The following is a 24,140-nucleotide window of genomic DNA, read 5'->3' as shown; positions in this document are numbered from 1 at the left end:
GTTGTGTACTCTTTCATTTATAGGTGACACTATTAAACTTCATGATCACTTCTGAGGGAATGCAGGATCAGCTTTTGGGAATTGTGGTGGCACGAGAAAGGCCAGACCTTGAAGAAGAAAAGCAAGCCTTGATATTACAAGGAGCTGAAAACAAAAGGTTTTAAATGTTATAAAACACAGAATTATTCTTACTTGTTTCAAGATCACTTAGAATCAATTAAGTGCATTTTAAAGATCTACTTTGTTAGGTTTAGTAGGTGCATTGAATGGAAAGACTTAAGTGGAAAATATATGGTATTACAGAGTCTCTATGTTAATTTGGAAAATTGCATTGCAGAGTATATTTTTACATACAAGTTCTTAGGCATTGGAAGAGTTCAGAGGCCTGCCACAAGTCAAAGCAATATATTTTCAACTATTCAACGAAGTTTTAGCACAAAAGTTTTAGTATTCATTATGTAACTGAGGTTACCTGTGTTCACTGGAGCATAGTCTGAATGAATATGTTGCACTCCATTCTCTGCTTGTAATATCTATATCATCGGTAAAAAGGGTAATGCTCTAGAAGTCATGAAAAATTTCAGAAAATAAATGGAGTGATACTTTCCATTCATTGGGGGCTGAGATTCTTAATGGCAGAGTAGATGGGCTTACCATATCTCTCTCTAGTTACCACATAAATGATCATTAGAAAGAGAAGTGGAGCAGAAAGGCCTGTCTTTTTGACATTTTGCAAGATAAGAAATTAATTATACAGCATCACCGTTAGGGATATTTGTCACAATGTGATGCATTTCTTAAGGTTACAAGCTCTTTGTTTCTTATGAAAGAACATATACGTGAAGTGACTTTTAATGATTTCTTCTTCTTCTAAGAAAATTGTTTTATTCCAGGCAGTTAAAAGAAATAGAAGACAAGATTTTAGAAGTTCTTTCATCTTCGGAAGGCAATATATTAGAAGATGAAACTGCCATTAAGATATTATCTTCCTCCAAGGCTTTGGCTAATGAGATTTCTCAAAAGCAGGAAGTAGCAGAAGAGACAGAGAAAAAGATTGATGCCACCCGCATGGGCTATCGACCTATTGCCATTCATTCCTCCATCCTGTTTTTTTCTATTGCTGATTTAGCTAACATCGAGCCCATGTACCAATACTCACTGACCTGGTTTATTAACCTTTTCATCCTGTCTATTGAGAATTCAGAGAAATCAGAAATTTTGTCAAAAAGGTACGTAAAAACAATACTAATTAATAGTAATAGTAGCTAATGCATGCGAAATAAATAGTAATCGGTGGCCTTCATTGTCGTTTCAGAGTGGTGTGCACCTTACAGCCACATAGCTAGAGTGAAGTTGGTTAATAATTGTACCAGAAATAAATCTGAGGGTTATAAATTGAACAGATGTGACCAAATTCAGTCTGCCAGGACTTTGTTTAAATAGATAATGGGATTATAATATAATTCTAAAAAGAGGAAACATTTACTTCTGTTTATCATTTGCAAAAGTTATTTATGATGGGAGGTGTGGAAAGAGGAGGTAGTCCCCCTGAAAGATATGACTCTTACCCTCTGTAAGCTTGCATTCCAAAAGTTACATATTCACATTTTGATATACACATGTATAAAATTTGTCAGATAACAGGGTTTCTGAAAAATAATCTTGTGATTGTGTTATTCTTATTTATATAAAATACCTTATTTTACTGTTGGCTATTGCAGTAAGTAATGGAACTAAGACCTACTTAATAGTTAGTCTGTGAGAGAATAAAATTTCATTTTATTTGTTGTCAGTGAGATAAATTTTAGTTGGTATTAAAACATGTTTTTAATAGAGTCTAACATTAAATTACTTCTCGAACAAATAATTGCAGCCTTCGCCCTTTATAACTTTATCAATCAATACGAAGCAAGATACTTCAGTTTCCTAACTGTTCATACCCACAAAAGAAACCCGATTTACTGCTTATCACCGACAGTTAAGAATTATCTTTTAGAAATCCAAAATGCTCATCTCTTGAAATCTAAATTGAATTCCTTCATTTATCATGGTAGAATTTTGCTAAATTTTAAATGTTCTTAGACTGAGCAATTTTTGGTTAGTGTCCTTCATTATTTTACAAGCCTGTATATGAGACTAATGAAGCTGTAGGATTGACACTTGGCTTAACAAACAATTTTTCAAATGTCTGCCCATGAGAAAGAAAAGAAAGGGAAGAAGAGGGTATCTTTACAGAAGGAATGCATGACGGTAGAGTTTAAAGTTTCTTTTTATATTATATTTGAAAATGTTTAGTTTATTTCTCTATTTCTTCCAGTATCTGACATTTTCAAGGTTAGCAAGGATTACTGAATACAGAAAACAAAAATTTAAGAGACCTTTCTTAGAAAAGTTCCCAGCCCTTTGCATTATTGACTTGAACATGCATGTCTGGTTTTCACACTAGATCCTGAATTCCCTGAGGCAAGGATTTTTTTTTTTTTAATATTCCTAGAACCTAGAACTTATCACAGAGCTAATCACATTGAGCAACATAGTACATGATGTTCTGCTTTTCACTGCAGTTCTTAATTTCTACCTTGGTTAAAACGAGATCACTGGGCTTCCCTGGTGACGCAGTGGTCAAGAATCGCCTGCCAGTGCAGGGGACATGGGTTCGCGCCCTGGTCCGGGAAGATCCCACATGCCGCGGAGCAACTAAGCCCGTGCGCCACAACTACTGAGCTTGTGCTCTAGAGCCTGGGAGCCACAACTACTGAGCCCGCTCGCCTAAAGCCCGTGCTCCGCAACAAGAGAAGCCACCGCAATGAGAAGCCCGCGCGCCGCAACTAGAGAAAGCCTGCACACAGCAATGAAGACCCAACACAGCCAAAAACAAATAAATTAAATAAATAAATTTATTTTAAAAAAACAAACAACAAGATCACCAGAATGCTATCATTTTAATTAGTTTAAAATCAAGGTGTGTCCTAGAGTCTAGGGAAGAAACTTTCTTTGCTTTGTCTCTTAAAGACATATTTTGTGTACAAGATTTAAAAATTAGGACAATTTTATGCTTTAAAAATAGTTATTGGTTCCTTTATTACCTCATTATATTCAATTAGGACTCAGCCACAAATATGACATCTGCTTCTTCATGACTATGATATAGCCCCTTACGATTTATAGGAAATAAAATTCTTTTCGCCAGATGTAAGATTTGACTGAAATCCAGAAAACAAAATGTGCCTTTTTATTTTTAGTTAAAATCCTTTAATGTAGAAACAATGAAAATCATATTTATGACTAAAGTGATCTTAAAAATATAATTCTGGGACCAAAGAGTAAATAGAAAAAAATGCATTTGAAAACTTTGATTGAAGTTATTAATATTCCTACAGAAACATGCAGAAACCAGAAGTATTTGCTCGATAAATTTTCGTAAGTGAGCACACCTGTGTAACTAGCAGCCAGGTCAAGGCATGGAACATTATCAATAGCCCAGAAACCACTCTGTGTCCCCTTCTAATCACTATAACCCCATTCCCAAAGGTAATCACTGTCCTGACTTTCAACACTAGAGATGAGTGTTGCCTGTTTTAGAACGTCATATAAATGGAATCGCATGGCCTGTGCTCTGTTTTGTCTGACATCTTGCACTTCACATTGTGAAATTTATATTGTTTTGCACAGTGCAAAGCAGTGGTTTCTTCACTTTCATTGTTAAATCGCATTCCCTGTGCTCATTATTGTTGGGCAAGTGTAAAAGCAAATCTTCTCGCAATCCAGAAATTTTCTCCACAAAGTAGTAGAGAAAGAAAACAGTTTTTTATTGAATAATTATTAAACCAGAATGTGATCCGCATCTACCGGCAATCCACTAAGAGACTGCAAAGACAGAAATCTTCTCCTGACTTTACCAACTGAGTTAGCAAACTGGCTTCATCCAGAGGAAAAACAAATGTCTTATCTTTATGACAGGAGGTAGTTTTGCAATGAGGAGCCAGGTGCCCATGAAGATGGCTCTCAGGTCTTTGAGAAGGACATTCCTGGGTCATAAAGTTGACAAAAAGCCTGCCTAGTTTTCACAAGAATTTATACACATTTCAAAGAGATGAGAAAGTACGTATAATTTTAAATTTTCAAACGTAAATGCTCTAAGAAGAAGGAGGAGAGGGAAATCTCTTTCTAACATTTTCAGTATAAAAAAAGTAAACCTCTTATTTTTATTTGTCCTTTCACTATACCACAAATTATTCATTCACTCTACTGTTGAGGACATTTGGGTGGCTTCCAGTTTAGGGCTATTATGAATTTTTGCTGTCTTGTATACTCTTGTACGTGGATATTGTATGTACACATGTATGGTAGGTATGTATCCAGGAACACAATTGATGATCACCGGGTATGCATATGTTCCATTTTAATAAATATCGCCAGGCTTCCCTGGTGGCACAGTGGCTAAGAATCCGCCTGCCAATGCAGGGGACACGGGTTTGAGCCCTGGTCCAGGAAGATCCCACATGCCGCGGAGCAACTAAGCCCGTGCGCCACAACTACTGAGCCTGCACTCTAGAGCCCGTGAGTCACAACTACTGAAGCCCACGCGCCTACAGCCTGTGCTCTGCAACAAGAGAAGCCACCACAAGAAGCCTGCACACCGCCACGAAGAGTAGCCCCCGCTCGCCGCAACTAGAGAAAAGCCTGCGCGCAGCAACGAAGACCCAACGCAGCCAAAAAAAAAAAAAAGAAATAAAATAAATTAATTTCAAAAAATATCATTAATAAATATTGCCAAACAGAATTCCAAAGTGGCTACAGCAAGGGAGACTCTTTTAGGAGTCCTACTTAATCTTCCTTTTTTAGTAAATAGTAAGAAGCTAGCTGTCATTCAGAAATTAAAGGTAGAGTTCTCAGAGAAATCATTTTTTGTCAATCATTGATAGACATCAGATAACCTGTTAAATATGTACAACTTTTACTTGTCAATCGTACCTCAATAAAGCTGGGGGAAAAAAACAAAAAAACATCAGGTAACTCGTGTCCTCTGGGCAACTATTGAATTATACCTATAACAAAGGCATAGAAAGCATGTGACTATTAACACCAGAGTACTAAATTGTTTGAGAATCTTAATATTGGTCTAAAATTATCTCTAATTTCCTTTTACTCAGAGATAAAAATATTTCATTTTTGTTTGTCTTCTGATAGTTATTATTCGTAATAATTATTATTTAATAATACCAAACATATGTTATAACTAAATTTATGCTATAACTACTATGGTATATACTATGAAATAGCCATAATAATCAGGATCATCTGTCTTTTATAAAATTTTTAATGCATCAGAATTTATTATAGCAAAATAAATAACTAGCAAAAAAATAAGCACAGAAACAAAAATCTGACTAGAATATAGCTTTGTTACAGGAACCAAACTGAAATCAGTCTCTGTCTCTCTGCCTCTCTCTCTCAAAAATACGTGTAAGATCACACATGCCGGTGCACAGAGTTTTTTCTTTTCCTTCTACTTCTGTCAAGATAATTTTCCCATGTTATTAAATACTCCTCTGAAATATAATTTTTAGTAGCTGTACAATATACCTTGTAATGAAGGCACCATAATTTTCTTTATTATTTTCTTTCTGTAAGACTTGCAAGTAGTGTCCAGCTTTTGTATTATAAATAACACTGCAATAAATATAAATGTCCACATTTGATTATTTCCTTTGGCTGAATCCCAAAATTCGGACACAGGTGTTCACTTCTTTCAGACTCCTGATATAAATACCTTTCCTGTAAGGTTATTCAAATGTACAATTCCATCAGAGGAGCGTGACTATCTTACAACACTGTGCCGCACATCAACATTGAAAATAATAATTCTTATCCTCTTTTATACTGTAACAGATTATTAAAATATATTTTAATTGGCATTTTAATCAAATGTTTTAAATACTTGATATTTAAGTATTTAGAAATATTTAAATATTTAAAATATTTATTTAAAAATAAATATATTTTTATAGGCATTTAATGAAAATGAACTTGAATTTCTAGTATGATTGACCCTTATAATTTTCCTTTCGATCTTCCTATCTACAAGAGGAAGTTTGTCTTAAAGTGCAGAAATTATTTAATTCTAGAGAGAACAAATTTGAGTCACCCTATATTAATTGTACTGTTACATGAGAGAAATTAAATGCCAAGTGTGAAAAGACCATCTATTAGCATAAAAATGGGGACAGGAATTGTATGATTATTTTGAATTTTCAAAGAATTCAACTGTATCTCAGCAACTAGTTTCAAGGCCCTCTCTACCAAGCCTTTTTCAGAGTTCTCAATTAGAAATAAAATATATCAATTTGTTGTAATTCTTTTTATGGGAATGCTGGCAGGGGATAAAATAGTTAAAGAAATAGGGAGGTAAGGAAGAAACTAGAGTGGGGATGATCTACAGCTTAGGATATCAGTCTGGAAATAACCAAGATATGGTCATACTGCTAGATTTTTTTTTTCTAGGCACATTAAGAAACACCAATGTAATTTTGTTTAATCATAAACTATGCTAATTTTCCCTTTAGATACTTTATCCTTTAGATAATTTAGGTCATTAATCTATGTAAATCATTAGCTTACTATAAATGTTTTCAGCTAACTGTTTATTTCTATTATAACTATTATAACCTGTCTAATAAAAATATTTTTAAAACTTTTGTATCAGTGGTAGTTTACCCCTCATGAGATAATTAGTGAAAATACTTAAAGTGCTATATACATGTTAAGAATTATTATGAATACAGATCACACATGTTAGCACTTACTAGGAAGTTGTTAGCTGCAAATATTGTGATTATTCATATTTCTGTGTCTTGTCTATGTGGTAAATAAAAATGTAGTTTATCAAGTTTTGTGATTTCTCTGGCTTTTACGGATTTATGAGCAGAGTAGCACACTACTAAACTTAATGTTAATTTAATAAAGGAGCTATTAACTTTAGTCTGTTCATTTAATATATAATATAGAACATTTGGAAGTGTTTATGGAATAAAGAAATCCAGTTTTACCCCAAGAAATGCTTTATAGTTAGAAATAGTCCAAAAACTGTTAAATGTAATAGATTAATATACTGTGCGTTGACTTTTTTCCAAAAGGAAGATTAAGTTTTTTAAAAAATCAGTCAACAGTAAAAATGCAGTTCTACTGAGATGTTTCTACATTGTGTAGCTCTCAAATTGGTGCCCCCAGTTAATAAGGATCCTTGATTTGTTTGGGGAGTAATTGACCAGAAAGCTTATTAGAAGAGCACACATCTAAATGGTTTATAATAGGTTTCCCCAAGAGCATTTTTTCTTAAAGGATAATGCATTTTTATTTATTTACTTTTCTTTCTGTTGACCCTTAGGCTTCAAACTCTCAAGGATCACTTCACTTATTCCCTTTATGTTAACGTCTGCCGATCCCTCTTTGAAAAGGATAAACTACTCTTTTCCTTTTGTCTAACTGTAAATCTGATGATACATGAGCGTTCGGTCAGTATTGTTTTAATTTGTAGGGAAAAAAATATTACCGTGAATTCATTAATTTATGAACTTGTGTGGGAATATATATAAAAGGATTGTAAATAGTTAATTATAGTTAAGGCATCACAACTAGATTGAATTTCACAGAGGTGAAAAATAAGTTAAGCACAGTTCATTATATAACTATTACTACTTAAATTTTTGTACGTTTTAGTTTAAAATAGTTTCTATCAGAATCTAAGTATGCATATAAATTAACTAAATATATTGATATATGTACTTCAAGTAATAGTATAAATGGCAATGTTTTTAGAAACTTTTGCAGGTTCATCAAATCTAACCATTGGGCTTAATGATACCATTCATTAATTTTTGCTGTGTTTCAAATCTATTAAAATATAGGAAGCACTTTAAGACTGGAAGAGAGGTGTATAAATTCACTATTTTATATTATGTGTTTAAGATTTATTGATTTCATATGGCAATGTATTAGTTGAATTCTGAAGGAGTAGAAGCTTTATTTTTGCATTTCTTGCAAAAATTTCGTAGCAGTACCTCATTATGTTTTATGGAAAATAATTGAAAACATAGCAGATTGATTGCCTTTCAACAATTTTTAGAGCCAATAAAACTCTAAGAAGTCATTTAGGAAAGCATATATTCAAAAAGAATAAATTCAGATTTCCATGTTTAGATCAGTAATTCTGGAGGAAAATTATCAAAAATACCTATCTAAACTGGAACTATTTTGAAAACTGGTTATAATGGATACACTGGTTTCTAATGAATAAATACTGAGCTATACCAGTAACTATAGAATTTTATGGGGACCATACCTGAAGCTTGAAAATCAAATAGTCAATTCTTTTAAAATAGTTGTAAGTTTACTATGTATATGATGAACTCATTTCTGACACTTCATGCTACTTTGTTTTCCAAAGATTAATAAAGCTGAGTGGAGATTTCTGCTAACTGGTGGCATTGGACTGGATAATCCTCATGCCAACCCTTGTACGTGGCTTCCTCAAAAATCTTGGGACGAAATATGTCGACTAGATGAGTTGCCTGCCTTCAAAACCATTCGTAGGGAGTTTATGCACTTAAAGGATGGGTGGAAAAACGTATATGATAGTTTGGTATGTTTTTAACCCTCTTGCTTATTTCAGAGTTTTTAAATGGAGAAAATAATGTCAAACAATTTATTCTTATCTTTGAGTAAAAACAAGATTTAAGTAAGCTTTAAACTGGTCAAATATTAAAATCAGTGTTTCGATTAAACTATCCCCACCTTCAAAATTGGTGGTTCTGTTTGCACTTCTATTCAAATTCCTTGAAATATATAGAGATGCAAAAAAGCTGCATGGTCCTTTAAAAGTACTCTTTTGAATTTCCATGCCAGGTTTTTTATTTATTATCAACTTGTACTTTGGCAATCATAATGGCAGATGAGTTAAAATTTTATAAAACAGATATTGTTTAGATTTTCTGAATACAGGACACAAACTAATAAATATTTTTGTCATTTGATGAAAGGGAAAAGCTAATAGTTCTCAAATAATTTTCATGAGACCCTATCTTGCTAATTGGAGATAGCTAACATATACCATGATACTCAGTTTCCCTTCTAGAATATGTAGGAATTGTTGCCTTCCTTCACTTTTCTTTTAGCACAAGGGCTAATATTTTGCTGATTCCCAGTTAATTTTTTCTATTGTTTCTTCTCTCTGGACATTCTGCTTTCCTTGGGTTTAATATGCAACAGTTCTGTTGCAGGGGAGGGTGTAGGGGAAAAAGAGCCAGATGCGTGGAGAACACTTTTTCTTTGGTGACCTGTTTGTTGTATTATACATGATAGTGAGATTGTGTCTACACCTGAATTTAAACATTTTGGACTGGATCTCTTTTGGATCGCTCCTAGTTAGTAACAAAACTACATTTCCCAGAGGCAAATATTTTTTTGTGTATAGTTGATTCTAATTTAAATAGAAATTTCCCTATGATGAAGCATGGAGATTTCTGATCTGAGATACCACATAGCCTTCCTAAATGTTTCAAAGGTGCAGGTGTCTTTTTTTCCATGTTTACTCCTCCTCCTGGAATCTTGATACCTTTCTTCTTGCATATTTTTAATAGCACTCTTTTGGCTTCTTTGATATACACATTCTCAAATATCCCTTTCTAAAAAAAATACCAAAAATTCTTCAGAATAAGAAATAACACATATCCTTCTTACTTCGTTTGCAATAAATGTTTTTTTTTTATAAATAGATAATGAGAGTAGTTGGTAGGTTTTTAAAATGCCTTTGGAGAAATAACGGGGAAAATCTAATGCACATTTATTTTTTTAATAACAGGGATCAATTTGTGCTATTGATTAATATTCATATTGACATTAACCCGCTTAATTCGTGTCTTAGTTTTGTTGTTTTTAGTGGCATTTAAAATTTTCTTTTTATATCTTATTTCATAACTTTGCCCCAACCTAATAAAATTTACATTAGCATTCTTGATTTCAGTCATTATATGTTGTCTGTAAAACTCGATTTAAAAGTCAAAATACTGTTTTTGTTTTCTTTTTTTTCTTTTACATAGTCTTCCAAATAGCATTGAGTTATATCCACTGTCATTTTAGGAACCACATCATGAGATTTTTCCTGACGATTGGGAAAATAAAGCGAGTGAGTTTCAAAGGATGCTTATCATTCGTTGCCTGAGACCAGACAAGGTAAATGTGGTCTTTGAAAGCAGCTCAGTGAGTCCAATCCCTCCTCTCTCCACAGTCCGGCCAAACACATGTTTCCTTATGTAATCGTGGGTCATGGGGGACGTAAAGGAGCCTGGGGGAAATAACCTCACTTCCTTCTAATGCAGCCATCTTTCAAAAAGTGTATATTTATAAAAACCACACTAAATTAGTAACTCACCAGATTATATTTTATAGTTTTATTTATGTTATGATTCTTCCTTTTATTATACGCTTCCCCAGTTCCTCACAATCTACTTCCTTTACATGCAGTAATCTCATTTTTATCCTTACTGTTTCAATGACATTAGTCAATGTGGTTTACATGAAGCTGATTTACTAGACTTTCTGGCTCCTCAAATGCTATCCTGTACATGGTTTTTTGTTGGCTTTTGGAAAGCTAGTAGAATATTAAGACATTCATCACTGCTAACTACAAAGGAAAATGTCAATATCATTAATTTTCATTTCTTTAAATAATAAATTATATAACCAATGAATCAGCTGACCTGTCATATCAACAAATTACAGTACTCATTGACATCCTCATTTGTATTATTAACTTCCATTTAAAAAAACAACTGTTCCCTTAAGTGTAAAGACCCATACCCACAGAGATATCTACATACTCTGAGAAAATGTAGACATCAGGAGTGTTGGAAAAATAAATTGAACAAAATATTCTAATTGTCCAGTGTTACTGCTTGAGTAAAAATATACATAATTATTTCAAAATTTACTGTATTCAGAATTTGAGTTGCTAAGGAATATAATACAATACTTCCATTCTAACAACAACAGAAAAAGCAGAGCTTAGATTGTGAAAGCAGTGTATTTTTTTTTTAAAGTTTTTCTGCACATCAGTGATAATATAGGGTAGCAGCATTCTTTCCTCTGTAAGCCATGGTCTGTTCGATGAACACACGTCATTCTTGCTTGACTTGGCAGTGTGGCCTTAGCCAGGGCCAAAGTATCCGTTAGGCACAGGGCCTAGGGACCACGATACTCTTAGGGGTTCATGAAAATGTTTTAATTTCTTTTAAAATGAGAAAATAAATCAGTCTGTATTATATTTGTAATTATACCAAAATAGTTGTAAAATACAATTTTTTATATTTATTTATGGAAGAAGGGACCCATGAAGTGCCGAGGGCCCCTGAACATCATAATGCTGCCCAGCTCTTAGATGCTGGAAGTACCTCCCGTTGCTGAGGATCATTATTAAACTGATGAAACATCTCCCCCTTGGTGGCCCTTTTAAAAATGAATTTTCACTGGAACTTTAGCGTTAAGCGTCAGAAGTTTTCACTTCAACTATTAATTATGGAAGAATATGAAATGCTTCAGACTCTTGCCTAATACGGCTTCTTTCTTTAAAACCTTTCATTAAAATTTTCAAAGGTTTTTACTTTGTTTTCTAAGCTAAAGACTGTTCTGCTAAATGACTCTGCATGTACCGTTGACCTTCTCCCCTCAATATTTGATAAACAAAGAAGTTTCTGTTCATGTTTTATATTGTTTAATTAGGAGTGATTAATGAGCCGTTTCCTAATTGCAGCAGTTACATCTATAAATATCTTTCCCCCAGTTTGTTTTTAAAAATTGGACATTTTAATCTGAAAATATGTTGAGCTACCAAATAGATCCAGTATTACTTTCCATAGTCACTCTCTTTTTAAAGTGTATTTGAGGGAACTGGGGAATTAGATATTCAAGCTGAGGAATTTTTGTTTGTATCTTTTTGTTTGTTTTTAAATCAATTGAGGTTAAACTTAAGGTTTCATACTTCTCTTGCCTACTCTGCACAATACTTCAGCACCTTGTCTTATAACTTTTTCTTATATGTTTCCATATCTCATCTAGAGTTTTTTTTGGATTGGTGGATGAGTGTAGACATTAACGCTACTCACCAGTATTTCTGGTTGTCCTCTCCTGAGTACACTCGAGGTGGGGGCATTGTGGCCATAAACCTTGCTTTGGCCAGCAAAATGTGAGCAGAAGTGTTAGGGCAGAAGCATCTCACTACCAGTGTGAGATTCTCCAGGGCACTCCCCCCTGCCACCAAAACTGTGGAATCACATGTTGATATTTAAGTGCCATAAACAGGCTGGAGTGCTGAGCTAGCACAGGGAGAGTTTGTTGCCTGGACACCCAGATGACTTTGCTGGGACAAGAAATAAGCTTTTGTTGTGTTAAACCACTGAGATCTGGAAATCGTTTGCTACTACAGCATAATTCAATTTATCCTAAGTGATTAACTAGTTACCATTATCTATACTATCACACCCGTAATCCTTAATATAGAAATAATTATTAGTATGCTCTTGTATTACTAGCAACCTCAAACCCTTCAATCTTGCTGTTGCCAGGTGCTTTAATTTCTAGTGGTAAATCGTTGATGTTATAATCTATGTATTTAAAATTAGTATATGACTATTATGCTTTTAAAAGAATGATTTTCCAAAGCAAAATGGTATTAGCATGCCAGAGAAAGGAACAGTGCTATATGAGGCTAATAATTGGGCTAGTACTACATAGATTTTATTTCTTTGCCATCTCTAAGTCATGAGATATATATCTCCCCTAGGAAAATCAGCAGTTGTTTGATCTCTAGTTTACAGTACATGTTATTTGTCAGCACAATTTTTTCTGTCTCCTTTCTACTGCTCTCCCTTCAAAACCAACTCCATCCCATGGTAAGAAGCCACAGGTGCCAGGTTATCTAATGCTGTAGTTTGGAAAAATGTAAAAGATGCTCACTAAATCACCAGTAGGAGAAATGAGATGGGTTTGCACCTTCCATAGAATTTAATAGTTTATAGTGTTTTATTGACAAAAGCATATCAGATGGATAAATACTGAGGTATGGAATGTTTTGAGCCCATTTACAAAATGAAGAGCTTCTGGCCACAGTTCTCTCCTTCTCACAGTAAACAAAAAGCAAATTAATCAGCTTTCAATAAGAAACTTGTCAAATATAAGTTAATATGTTTCTCTGACCTCAGATAAATCCTATAGGGACTTGCAAGACACAGAAAAACATACATAGGTGACCACAAACTTCTCTTCCGCCTTTGGGAAGATGGCTGCCTAAATTAGTCTATAATTTTTGTCACTGACAGATTTCATTTTATAAACCTGATGCTGGCATAATCAGATTGCAGAAGCAAACCCAATTCCATCGCCTTCCAAACTGAATAGCTTGCACAGCTTCCTTTACTTCAGGAGTTACTGTTCAGTCTTGGGAGCAAGCAGGTCTTATTCAGTTTTAACATTTAAAATGAAACTTGTGCCCACCCTCACACAGGCACCCCTAACTGGGTTCTCTGGCGCTAACAGAAGAATCAGTTTTCACCAGGCAAGTTTGCATGAGCGCAGTGGACGCTGCCAACCTGAAACACTCACAGAAGGGGGGCCGTTTAGGACTCAAAGCTTCCTAAAAGTAAAACCATGCACTTAAAAGCCATGTGCTTTCATTTTGTTTGTAAAATTATAATTTAGTGAAGAAGTTAGCCTTGAGAGGAGAGAGGTTATTAAAAACCATTTTGTTTTCCTTTGTTAATTATTGTTGTTGTTTTTAATCTAGTGAGAAAAGACCACCACAGGAAAAGAATAATAGGGAAAAGGGCAAGGACAAGGCCTGAGACAGGCAGTTAGGATATTTTTAGTTTTCTGCCATAAGCTTGATATCTGTGCCCATTCAAAATATCTGAAACGTGAAATAACTTATCAAGAAATGAAACTTGATGTATAGATGAATTTATTATTCTGTAATTTTTGTTTAGAATTACCGTAATTAGAATCCCACCTTCACAAAAGAGAGCATCCTAATTTATTCATTCATTTATTCAGTAGATATTTATTGTGCAGGGACAATATATGAGTAATCTTGTTAGGTAGATCCGTGCCAACCTGGCACTTATACATGTGTTATTACCCTTCTATACCTTTCCATAGTTTTTAATTATTTTTTAATGACATACAGTTGATTTACAATATTGTGTTAATTTCTGGTGTACAGCAAAGTGATTCAGTTATATATATATATTCTTTTCTCTTTTTTTGCTATTTAATAATAATCCAGCTTTACTTTTCTTAAATACTTTTATATATTTTTGACAACAAATCATATTTGTGTGTTTTCTCTGGTTTTATTTTTATTTTTATTTTTTTTAACATCTTTATTGGAGTATAATTGCTTTACAATGGTGTGTTAGTTTCTGCTTTATAACAAAGTGTATCAGTTATACATATACATATGTTCCCATATCCCTCTTGCATCTCCCTCCCTCCCACCCTCCCTACCCCACCCCTCTAGGTGGTCACAAACCACCGAGCTGATCTCCCTGTGCTATGCAGCTGCTTCCCACTAACGATCTATTTTACGTTTGGTAGTGTATATATGTCCATGCCACTCTCTCACTTTGTCCCAGCTTACCCTTCCCCCTCCCCATATCCTCAAGTCCATTCTCTAGTAGGTCTGTGTCTTTATTCCCGTCTTGCCACTAGGTTCTTCATGACCATATTTTTTTTTTCTTAGATTCCATATATATATGTTAACATATGGTATTTGTTTTTCTCTTTCTGACTTACTTCACTCTGTATGACAGACTCTAGGTCCATCCACCTCACTACAAATAACTCAGTTTCGTTTCTTTTTATGGCTGAGTAATATTCCATTGTATATATGTGCCACATCTTCTTTATCCATTCATCTGCTGATGGACACTTATGTTGCTTCCATGTCCTGGCTATTGTAAATAGAGCTGCAATGAACATTTTGGTACATGACTCTTTTTGAATTATGGTTTTCTCAGGGTATATGCCCAGTAGTTGGATTGCTGGGTCGTATGGTATATTCTTTTTCAGATTCTTTTCCATTATGGTTTATTACAGGGTATTCAATGTAGTTCCCTGTGCTATACAGTAGGACTTTGTTGTTTATCTATTTTTTATATAGTAGTGTGTATCTGCTAATCCCAAACTCCTAATTTATCCTTCCCCCACCTCCTTTCCCCTTTGGTAACCATAAGTTTGTTTTGTGTGTCTGTGAGTCTGTTTCTGTTTCATAGATTGGTTCATTTGTGCCATATTTTAGATTCCACATATAAGTGATACCTTATGGTATTTGCCTTTCTCTTTCTGACTTACTTCACTTAGTATGACAATCTCTGGGTCCATCCATGTTGCTGCAGATGGCATTATTTCATTCTTTTTTATGGCTGAGTAGTATTTCATTGTGTATATATACCACATCTTCTTTATCCCCTCATCTGTCGATGGACATTTAGGTTGGTTCCCCATCTTGGCTATTTATACCTTTCCATATTTGAATGAATCTGTTGTGGAGGGATTAAAAAATTTAAGTACATATATTTCTTCACTGTTTCTCAGCTCCAGACCCTCACACCCTCAGTCACTCTCTCTCTCTTACTCTTTCTCTCTCATTCTCTCCCCCTCCCACCCTCCCTCCCTCCCTCCATCTCTCTCTCTCACACACACACACACACACACACACACACACACACACATCCATACCAGGATTGACACTGTTTTTAAAGTATTGTGACAAGTCAATGAGTTTTACTTACAAACCTTGTGTGGATAGAGGTTCTGGAGAATGCACTATTAAAATTTGGAAATGTTTGTAACTTTCTCCAGAGGAGACCACCTTTTTGAGATTCTTGGTATCTGCAGATTGCTCCTGCAATTCGCTTTAAGTTCAGAAAAGTTGTGGGGTGGTGGAATTGCTGTCCTAATTTGGAGTGTTGTGTGTACACACAATTCCATCCTCGGATATAAGTAGGTGTCCAGTCAGAGTGGTTCTGAAGCTTTCAAAAAATTCTTTGTGCTCTTGTCACTTCATTACTTCTCTTCCTGGGATGTTTACATAATTTGTTAAGCTAGATACAGGGATACTGGTTCATTAAACGTACCTTTATTACTTGCTTGGCTCACACCTAAGCCATCACCCAGAGATGAGTGGTGTAGACCCTTCATCAGAAAGAAGGAATGATGTACCTGAGGCTGTACATAGCCATACGGCTTTCTACAAGTCTACTCCCACAGCAGTGCCTGAAAGGGACCCCCAAGCCCCAAAGTTCTGCTCTTTCTCAAACACGCTCCCAGAAAATGCACAGGCGTATTATCAGAAGGTTTACATGACGTAGTTTTGCCTATTTCTCGGGAGTATGGCTTCTCTTTCACAGTGCTTTTCCTTTTCTTTCTTTTTTCAGCTGTATCGATCTTTCTTGGTGGTATAGGATTGTATAAATCATGCTAGAATTTCTACTTCTGAGTTGTGGACTTTGGAACATAGTCAAGTTTTACTTAAAACTTAAGTAAAGAATTAAGGTTTTTTATATTCTTCATCTAGGATATGTTGAATACTCACTAAAAGGAAGAAAAATGCCTTTGAATTCTGGTGTCACTAACCACCCATCTTTTATTACTTAAATAATGTATAGTTTCTTTCTATCTAAAAGACAACTGTATAAAGTGATGCCTTTGACTCTTTACCAACGTTTATAAATACCAAAGCGAATGTAAGGTCCTTTGTTATAAAACACCTTTGAATGTGAAGTTTTTAAGGTTTTAGGCAGATTTTCAATATTCCTTCAAACATGTTCTTGTCCCTTTCTAGATTATTCCAATGCTGCAAGAATTTATAAGCAACAGATTGGGACGTGCATTCATTGAACCACCCCCGTTTGACATATCCAAGGCATTTGCGGATAGTAACTGCTGCACACCACTGATTTTCGTGCTCTCTCCTGGAGCAGATCCCATGGCTGCCCTTATAAAATTTGCTGATGACCAGGTACCTTAAAAGTCTATTTTTTTTTTCCTGCTGACCTGCTTGTGTCAGTAACCCATGGACATTCAGACAGGGCCTTCTCTTATACTGCTCCCGTAACTCAAGGCCTCTTCCAAAGTGGCATTCAGGTGGTAACTGCCCTAGAAATAGACCAGGGGGTCTGGTCTATATATCATATCTGGAAGCTGTAGATGACGCCATATCTGGAACCATATCTGGAAGACACCATATCTGGAAGCTGTAGATGAATCAGGATATAGGAGAAATGAATTCTAGGCAGACATTCCCACAGAGTTCCTTAAATAAACTTGAATAGAAATTAGAGGCTAATGGGTTTTTTTCCTCTGAACTTTATGCAGTAACCAAATTAGTTAAGATATAATTATTCAGAGATCTGGAGGAAACTGGGGCAAGTTCATCTGTCTATTCATAGTTTTCTTTTCAGCTTTGAATTTTAGGAGTTGCTGCTTGATAGCTAGGCTCTTTCATCTCCTCCTCATATTAAAAGTCTTCCTAATTTTTTCCTGTTCCTTATCTCAACAAAACTCTACAGAATTTTTCATTTATGACCATGACTGTTTCCTTCATGAATTGGCTTGCTTTTTATCTGTTTATTGGCTTCTTAATCAGTAAGAGGTTTCTAGGGCTGTATGTGCCCTAGAACCTTTGAGGGATGCTGCATGATTAAATTTTAATATATTTAATATTAACATTTCCTGTGATGATAATATTGATTCTTCTTTAAAATGTGATTTAAAATAACATCTTCACTATTCTTGTACACAGGGATATGGAGGATCAAAACTTAGGTCTTTATCTCTTGGTCAAGGCCAAGGGCCCATAGCTATGAAGATGTTAGAAAAAGCTGTCAAAGAAGGAACATGGGTTGTTCTTCAGAACTGTCACCTTGCCACCTCTTGGATGCCAACCCTCGAGAAAGTTTGCGAGGTAAAAATGCAAGATTATTTTTATGAGATCATACTCCCCCAATATAATTAGTGATGTACACGCCATCTAAGTAATTCCATTCCTGTCCTGTAATTTGAGGGTTGCAGGATAGTGGCTGGCATGGCTGGGTTATAGGGGAGATGGGCTCACATTGGGAACTAGAGGACAGCACATGGCCAGGCCTTGCCGAATCCCTCCTACTAGAGGCAAGGGCTCATCCCGTGGGTCAGAAATATCCTTAATCCAGAGGAGCAGCCTCAAAGATAGAAATAAACCACAGGGTAGACAGAAACCAATTTACTTTTTACAACAGTGGACCAAAAACAACAAAGAAGGCTTTTCAGGGGGAAATCAGTGTGGCCCCTCTAAACCAAAAGGCTTCAGGATGTAACTTTTCTTTAATTATACTTCTCACTCACTTAGCTAGTGACCCTGCCACAGAGGATGAATCTGAAACCAAAAGAGCACTCCTCCCACCCTCCTTGTAGTGGGTCACGGTACTTCCCTATTTTTGTGGGCAGAAATTCCAGGAAGAAAATCCCACGTAGCTCAACTGAATAAACAGAAAACCTGGCAATTGATTTCAACAAACATAGAGAAAAATGTGTCCACGTAACTACCCGTGACTCTAGCCCTCTCTTCAGAGTCCCTCGAGCTACTAAATTGATATAACTTGCACTATCCAGATATCCACCTGACACTTGAAGGAGCGGACTATACTTTCCTTTATGCCACTTGTCACCATTTTGTTTTGTCTGTATCTCCCACTAGAATGTAAGTGAAGTGCTGTTTTATTCTCTGGTTTACCTCTAGCACCTTGAATAGTGCCTGGCTCATGGGACATAATGAATAAATATTTCCTGAGCTGGTGAATGAATAAAGCCTTTCAATGGCTTCCCACTGCATGAAGACAAAGTTCATGCCCCCATCATGGCTTCTTCATTTGACTTTCGCCTGCCTCTCAGGTTTCGTCTCTGGCCACTTCCCATCTTGACTTCTGTGCTCTAGCCATTTGACCTTCTTTCACTTTCATTGGGAGAGCACACTTTCTCAAGAATGTAGGCTTCCATGATGGATGTTATTTCTATCTGCAAAGCTATTCTTTAATATTTTTTGCCTTACTAACATCTTCTCAAGCTTCAGGCCTTATATTAGAGACTTTGTATTTGTGCCTGTTTCCTCACGGTTCCTCTGTCTCTAGGCTGTTCTCATGACCTGTTGAATTGTATTGTATACCCATTAGAGAGTCATCCAAGAGGGAAGAGCTGTCCCCGGTGGATGGTGAACTTGGCCCAAAGTCCCATGAGTTATGCTACCTAAGTCACTGGGCATAGGGCAGCCAGTAGGAGGAAAAATGGTACCTTCACCATTTATTTAAAAATGTAGGTGCCTTAGCATCCTTCCAATTCCCCTACCCACCCCCCTTCACCAGTTGAGTGCTCAAAAATTATTTTACTGATAAAGATTTGCAATTTAAAAAACATAGATACCACGGACATGGACAATTGGAGGAGTTAGCAGTAGGGAGGGTGGCAGAGCAGGAGAGAGGGAAAGACCCAGGATAATTATTCCAAGGCCCAATATAGCCTTCACGACAGTCATAGATGAGCGTTCCGTCATCCTCCGCAGTGCAGGCCTGACTCTCCCCGTAAACAAGTAGCGCTAATAGTGATATGGTTTAGTGCTTCAGGATACACCAGTTCTTCTTGCCTTTCAAAATGCTCTTTTTTTTTTTTTTCATCCCTACTTGGTTTAATATTGATTTATCTGAGTGTGTTGCTTATTCTCACAACCTGGCAAGAAGGCATCATTCTTACTCTGGCTCTGGGGCAGAGAAGTGTTTCTAGAAATATTTCAGCAACATCAGTGAAGATACAAGATTTTTTGGAATGTCTTAGTCTTTATCGCGGCCAAATCTGAATTATGTAATGCCTTTGTAAACTTTACAGTCATGTGATTTAATTGTTAACAGGGAGAGTGACAGCAGCTCTGGGCCTTCCCAGCGAAGTATGTTGCTTCCCTGGCAGAATCAGATTTTAAGGCCTTTGCCTTAAACTGCAGCAATAAGCCCTATTTTGTAAAGATGCTTCCTCCCACTTCCAGCCCATCTCATGCACACATGATTGAGATTTTCCTTGCATTTTATGACCCTTTTGGATCTGGTTTCTTTTGTTGCAGGAGTTAAGTGCAGAAACAACACATCCAGATTTCCGAATTTGGCTGACAAGTTACCCATCTCCAAATTTCCCTGTGTCTGTACTGCAGAATGGAGTGAAAATGACCAATGAAGCACCGAAAGGTTTACGGGCTAATATCATTCGATCATACCTCATGGACCCGATCTCTGACCCTGAGTTCTTTGGCAGCTGCAAAAAGCATGTTAGTAATGGCTAAGTCTTGCTACCTCTGCCCCGTAAAGCAATTCAAGTGGCCCCCGGTGATCCTGGATGTGTGTGCTGAGTAAAACTGCAAATTAAATAGGCCTCCTGCACTGTTCGTTTTGATTACTGATTATTGACTGTACTGAAGTCAATTTTATTAATATTTTATTTTATTTTACCACCAGCCTCATTCCTGCACAGCTGAGATCTAGTGGAGTGTCATTAATTATGCAGCTTTCTATTTAGAAAGTCAGCCGTAAGCCACTCCCAGGACAAATCTGCAAGGTTGGAGAATCTTGTTTCAGGATATTAACTGAGCCCTTTGCTATTTGGAGCCATATCTTTAAATTAACACATAAAAATATTTCCTCCATATAACTGTAATGAGAGCCAAAAGGATTTTACTCCCTGATTGATGGGCTCATAAGGGTCTTTTTTTTTTTTAGCATCACCAGGCAAGCAGGGAAGCCACCCACTGCTTTCACGATTAGAATTCTGTGTGTGAATGTCTGTGACCTAAAATTGTTTCACAGTGTTTTGCCATAATTAAAAATGGAAGAGTTTCCTTTTAAGAGGGGTTATGAACCTTGGTAAGTTTTTGCCGTTAAAAAGCTCACACTCTTGATGTTGGGATATGTTTTAAGTACACATCAAAAGAAAGTATTAAGAATAAAGAAGTACTTTCATTAAACCAAAGTCTGGGGTACTTAAAAAAAAAAAGGGGGGGGGCCTGTATTTAAAATTAAGTCAAACCTTATCCTAAGCATCCAAGACCTGCTGTATGACAAACTTTTGCATGATTTGGCCAGAGAGAGCAGGTTACTCCCAGGTAGGTGGTGAGGGCATTTCTGCACCTGATGGCTGCACAGAAGCCCTTTTGCAAAAATTTACTCCCTTTCTTCCAGATCCAGAGGGCTGTCCAGCGGTAGTCACACAGATCAGAAGTCCAGGCGTTTATGAACCAAAATCCAAACCCAAACCCAAATCTCAAATGCCAAAGCAGTACACCATAATCCTTTGGTTTTAACTTTTTATTTGGAAATAATTTTAAACTCACAGAAAAGTTGCAAATATAAAAGTAGTACAAAGAACAGCCCTATGCCCTTTACTTATATTTGTCTCCTGTTAACATGACCATCTGCAGGTAAGTTAGATATGTCACTGCCCTTTATTCCTAGATAAATCCTTCAGTGTATATTTCTTAAGAATAGAGATATTATCTTATCCCATTACAGTTATTATTTTAGTAAATTTAGCAAGTATACACTATTGTATCTAATCTACCCAAATTTGTGTTTGTGTCCCAAATTTGTCAATTGATGCAGTGATGTCCTTTAGAGCATTTTCCCTGTTCACCATGGGATGGTTCCAGGGTTTGTATCACATTTAGTCACCATGCCTCTTTGCCTCCTTTAATCTGGACCATTGCCTCAGCCTTTCTTTGTCTTTGATGGCACTGACATTTCTGAAGAATTCATCCCCCCCCCGCCCCGTTGTTTTTAATAGAACATTTCTCACTTTGGGCTTGCTTGATTATTTCCTCGAGATTAGGTTCAAGTTATGCGTTCTGAGCCACAATACGACATGGGTGAAGTCATGTCCTCAGAGTATCATACTGGGAGGCGCACGGTGCCCATTTATCCCTCACTGATGTTACTAATTTTGATCCCCCAGACGAAGTGTGGTCTGATTTCTTCACTGTATAATAACTGCTTTGCCCCTTGCAACTAATAATCAGTCTGTGAGGAGACATTTTGGACCATACAAATAGCCTGTTCCTCATCAAAATCTACCTGGGACACAGATTTAGTAGCCAGTGATGATTCTTGCTTGACCCACTTATTTCCGCTGGTGATTCCAACTCCAGCACTCCCTCCACATTTGACGCTTGGCATGCTATTGTCAGCAGCAACCCTCCCTTCCATTCCATTTATTTATCTTTTATTGGTGTGGACTCATGAATTCCTTGCATTTTTTCCAATGGTTTATAATTCATTACTATTCTTAAGTCTTTTGCTCGAGTTGTCCCAGAATTGGTCAGTGGGAGCTCCTTTTGTACTTGTTATAGGTCCCATTATTATTGTTGTTATTATTATTATTCCTCTTTCTGGCAAAGGCTGCTCCAGGCTTATCTGTGTCCCAGTCCTGGAACCAGCCCTTTTTCTGAAGAGCCCTGGTTCCTGTTTCATGGGGAATGGTATTAGAGACCAAGATTTGGGTGCCAAACAAGTAGCATTTATTGTCTGTGGTTCGGGTCCTTTTAGAGAGAACTTGGAAATATATACATGTACTCACAAATACATATATGCAAATCTGTATACACACATATAGTACGTACAAACAAGTCCATGCACACACCTCATATACATGTTTTAGAAGTAACGAGTTCCTAGCAATACCTTCAATTTCAGTCCCTCTACCCAGGGTTCTTTCCTGCTTTTCCTCATTCCATATTTGCACATCATCAACACATTTACTGATTTGCTCAATTCTCTAATATATCGAAAAGAGTTGCAGAATTAGCACAGCATGTTTAACTTTGCTTCTCCCACCTTTGTGGTCAAACTTATGCTACTTTCCTCTTGTCTCACACTCTCCCTTTCAATTTTATTCCATGGGGGAAACTTTCCCCCCTGCCCTTGGATAAAACTTTGGGCAGTCCCATGGCTTTCCTGGTTAGTGTCAGGTAATAAAATGGCCTATAGTCATTTTAAACTGCAAAGCCAGTCTTGATTCAGAAATCGGAAAGTGCAACACAATATATTAATCAATATTTCCACTTTTATTCAAAACATAGGTTTCAACTCTCTAGCACTTCGCCTCGGGCCTGTAGTTGGTGGGCTTCATGCCACTAGGGAAAGAGAATCGAGTTGTCATCTTTCCTTTTTTTAATTGAAGTATAGTTCATTTATAATACTGTGTTAGTTTCAGGTGTACAGCAAAGTGATTAAGTTATTTTTTTTCAGGTTATATTCCATTGTAGGGTATTACAAGCTAATGAATATAATTCCTTGTGCTATATAGTAAATCCTCACTGCTTATCTATTTTCTGTTTAATAGTTTGTATCTGTTAATCCCACACTCCTAACTTGTCCCTTCCTCCCTCTCCCCTTTGGTAGCCATTAGTTTGTTTTCTATGTCTGTGAGTCTGTTTTTGTTTTGTATATAGATTCATTTGTTTTATTTTTTTTAGATTCCACGTGTAAGTGATATCATATAGTATTTATCTTTCTCTTATTTCACTAAGTAGAATATTCTCTAGGTCCATCCATGTTGCTGAAAATGGCAATATTTCATTCTTTTTTATGGCTGAGTAATATTCCATTGTATATATACACCATATCTTCTTAAACCAATCATATGTTGATGGATGCTTGGGTTGTTTCCCTGTCTTGGCTATTGTAACTAGGGCTGCTGTGAACATTGGGGTGCATGTATATTTTTGAATTAGAATTTTCATTTTCTTCTGGATATATACCCAGGAAGTAGAATTGCTGGATCATATGATAGCTCTACTTTTAGTTTTTTAAGGAACCTCCATACTGTTCTCCATAGTGGCTGCACCAACTTACATCTCCACCAACAGTGTACAAGGGTTCCCTTTTCTTCACACCGTCTCCAGCATTTGTTATTTGTTGTCTTTTTGATGATAGCCATTCTGAATGGTGTGAGGTGATAGCAGCGCATTGTGGTTCTGATTTGCATTTCTCTAATAATTAGTGATGTTGAGCATCTTTTCATGTGTT

At 36.2% G+C, this 24,140-nt stretch overlaps 1 protein-coding gene across 1 annotated transcript in view; it reads left to right on the top strand.

The window, feature by feature from the left end:
• DNAH7 (dynein axonemal heavy chain 7) overlaps positions 1–24,140 on the top strand; it is a 277,143-nt gene that overhangs the window by 220,682 nt on the left and 32,321 nt on the right. Inside the window, 8 exon segments of the mRNA XM_036858189.1 lie at positions 24–157; positions 894–1,229; positions 7,388–7,514; positions 8,447–8,641; positions 10,138–10,230; positions 16,892–17,068; positions 17,852–18,013; positions 20,192–20,392. Of these exon segments, the coding sequence (XP_036714084.1) occupies positions 24–157; positions 894–1,229; positions 7,388–7,514; positions 8,447–8,641; positions 10,138–10,230; positions 16,892–17,068; positions 17,852–18,013; positions 20,192–20,392 (1,425 nt within the window).

This window comes from Balaenoptera musculus, chromosome 7 (assembly GCF_009873245.2).
Source record: "Balaenoptera musculus isolate JJ_BM4_2016_0621 chromosome 7, mBalMus1.pri.v3, whole genome shotgun sequence".
NCBI classification, from domain to species: Eukaryota; Metazoa; Chordata; class Mammalia; order Artiodactyla; family Balaenopteridae; genus Balaenoptera; species Balaenoptera musculus.
The sequence above is the reverse complement of the archived record's forward strand: the minus strand, read 5'-3'. Positions and strand labels throughout refer to the sequence as shown.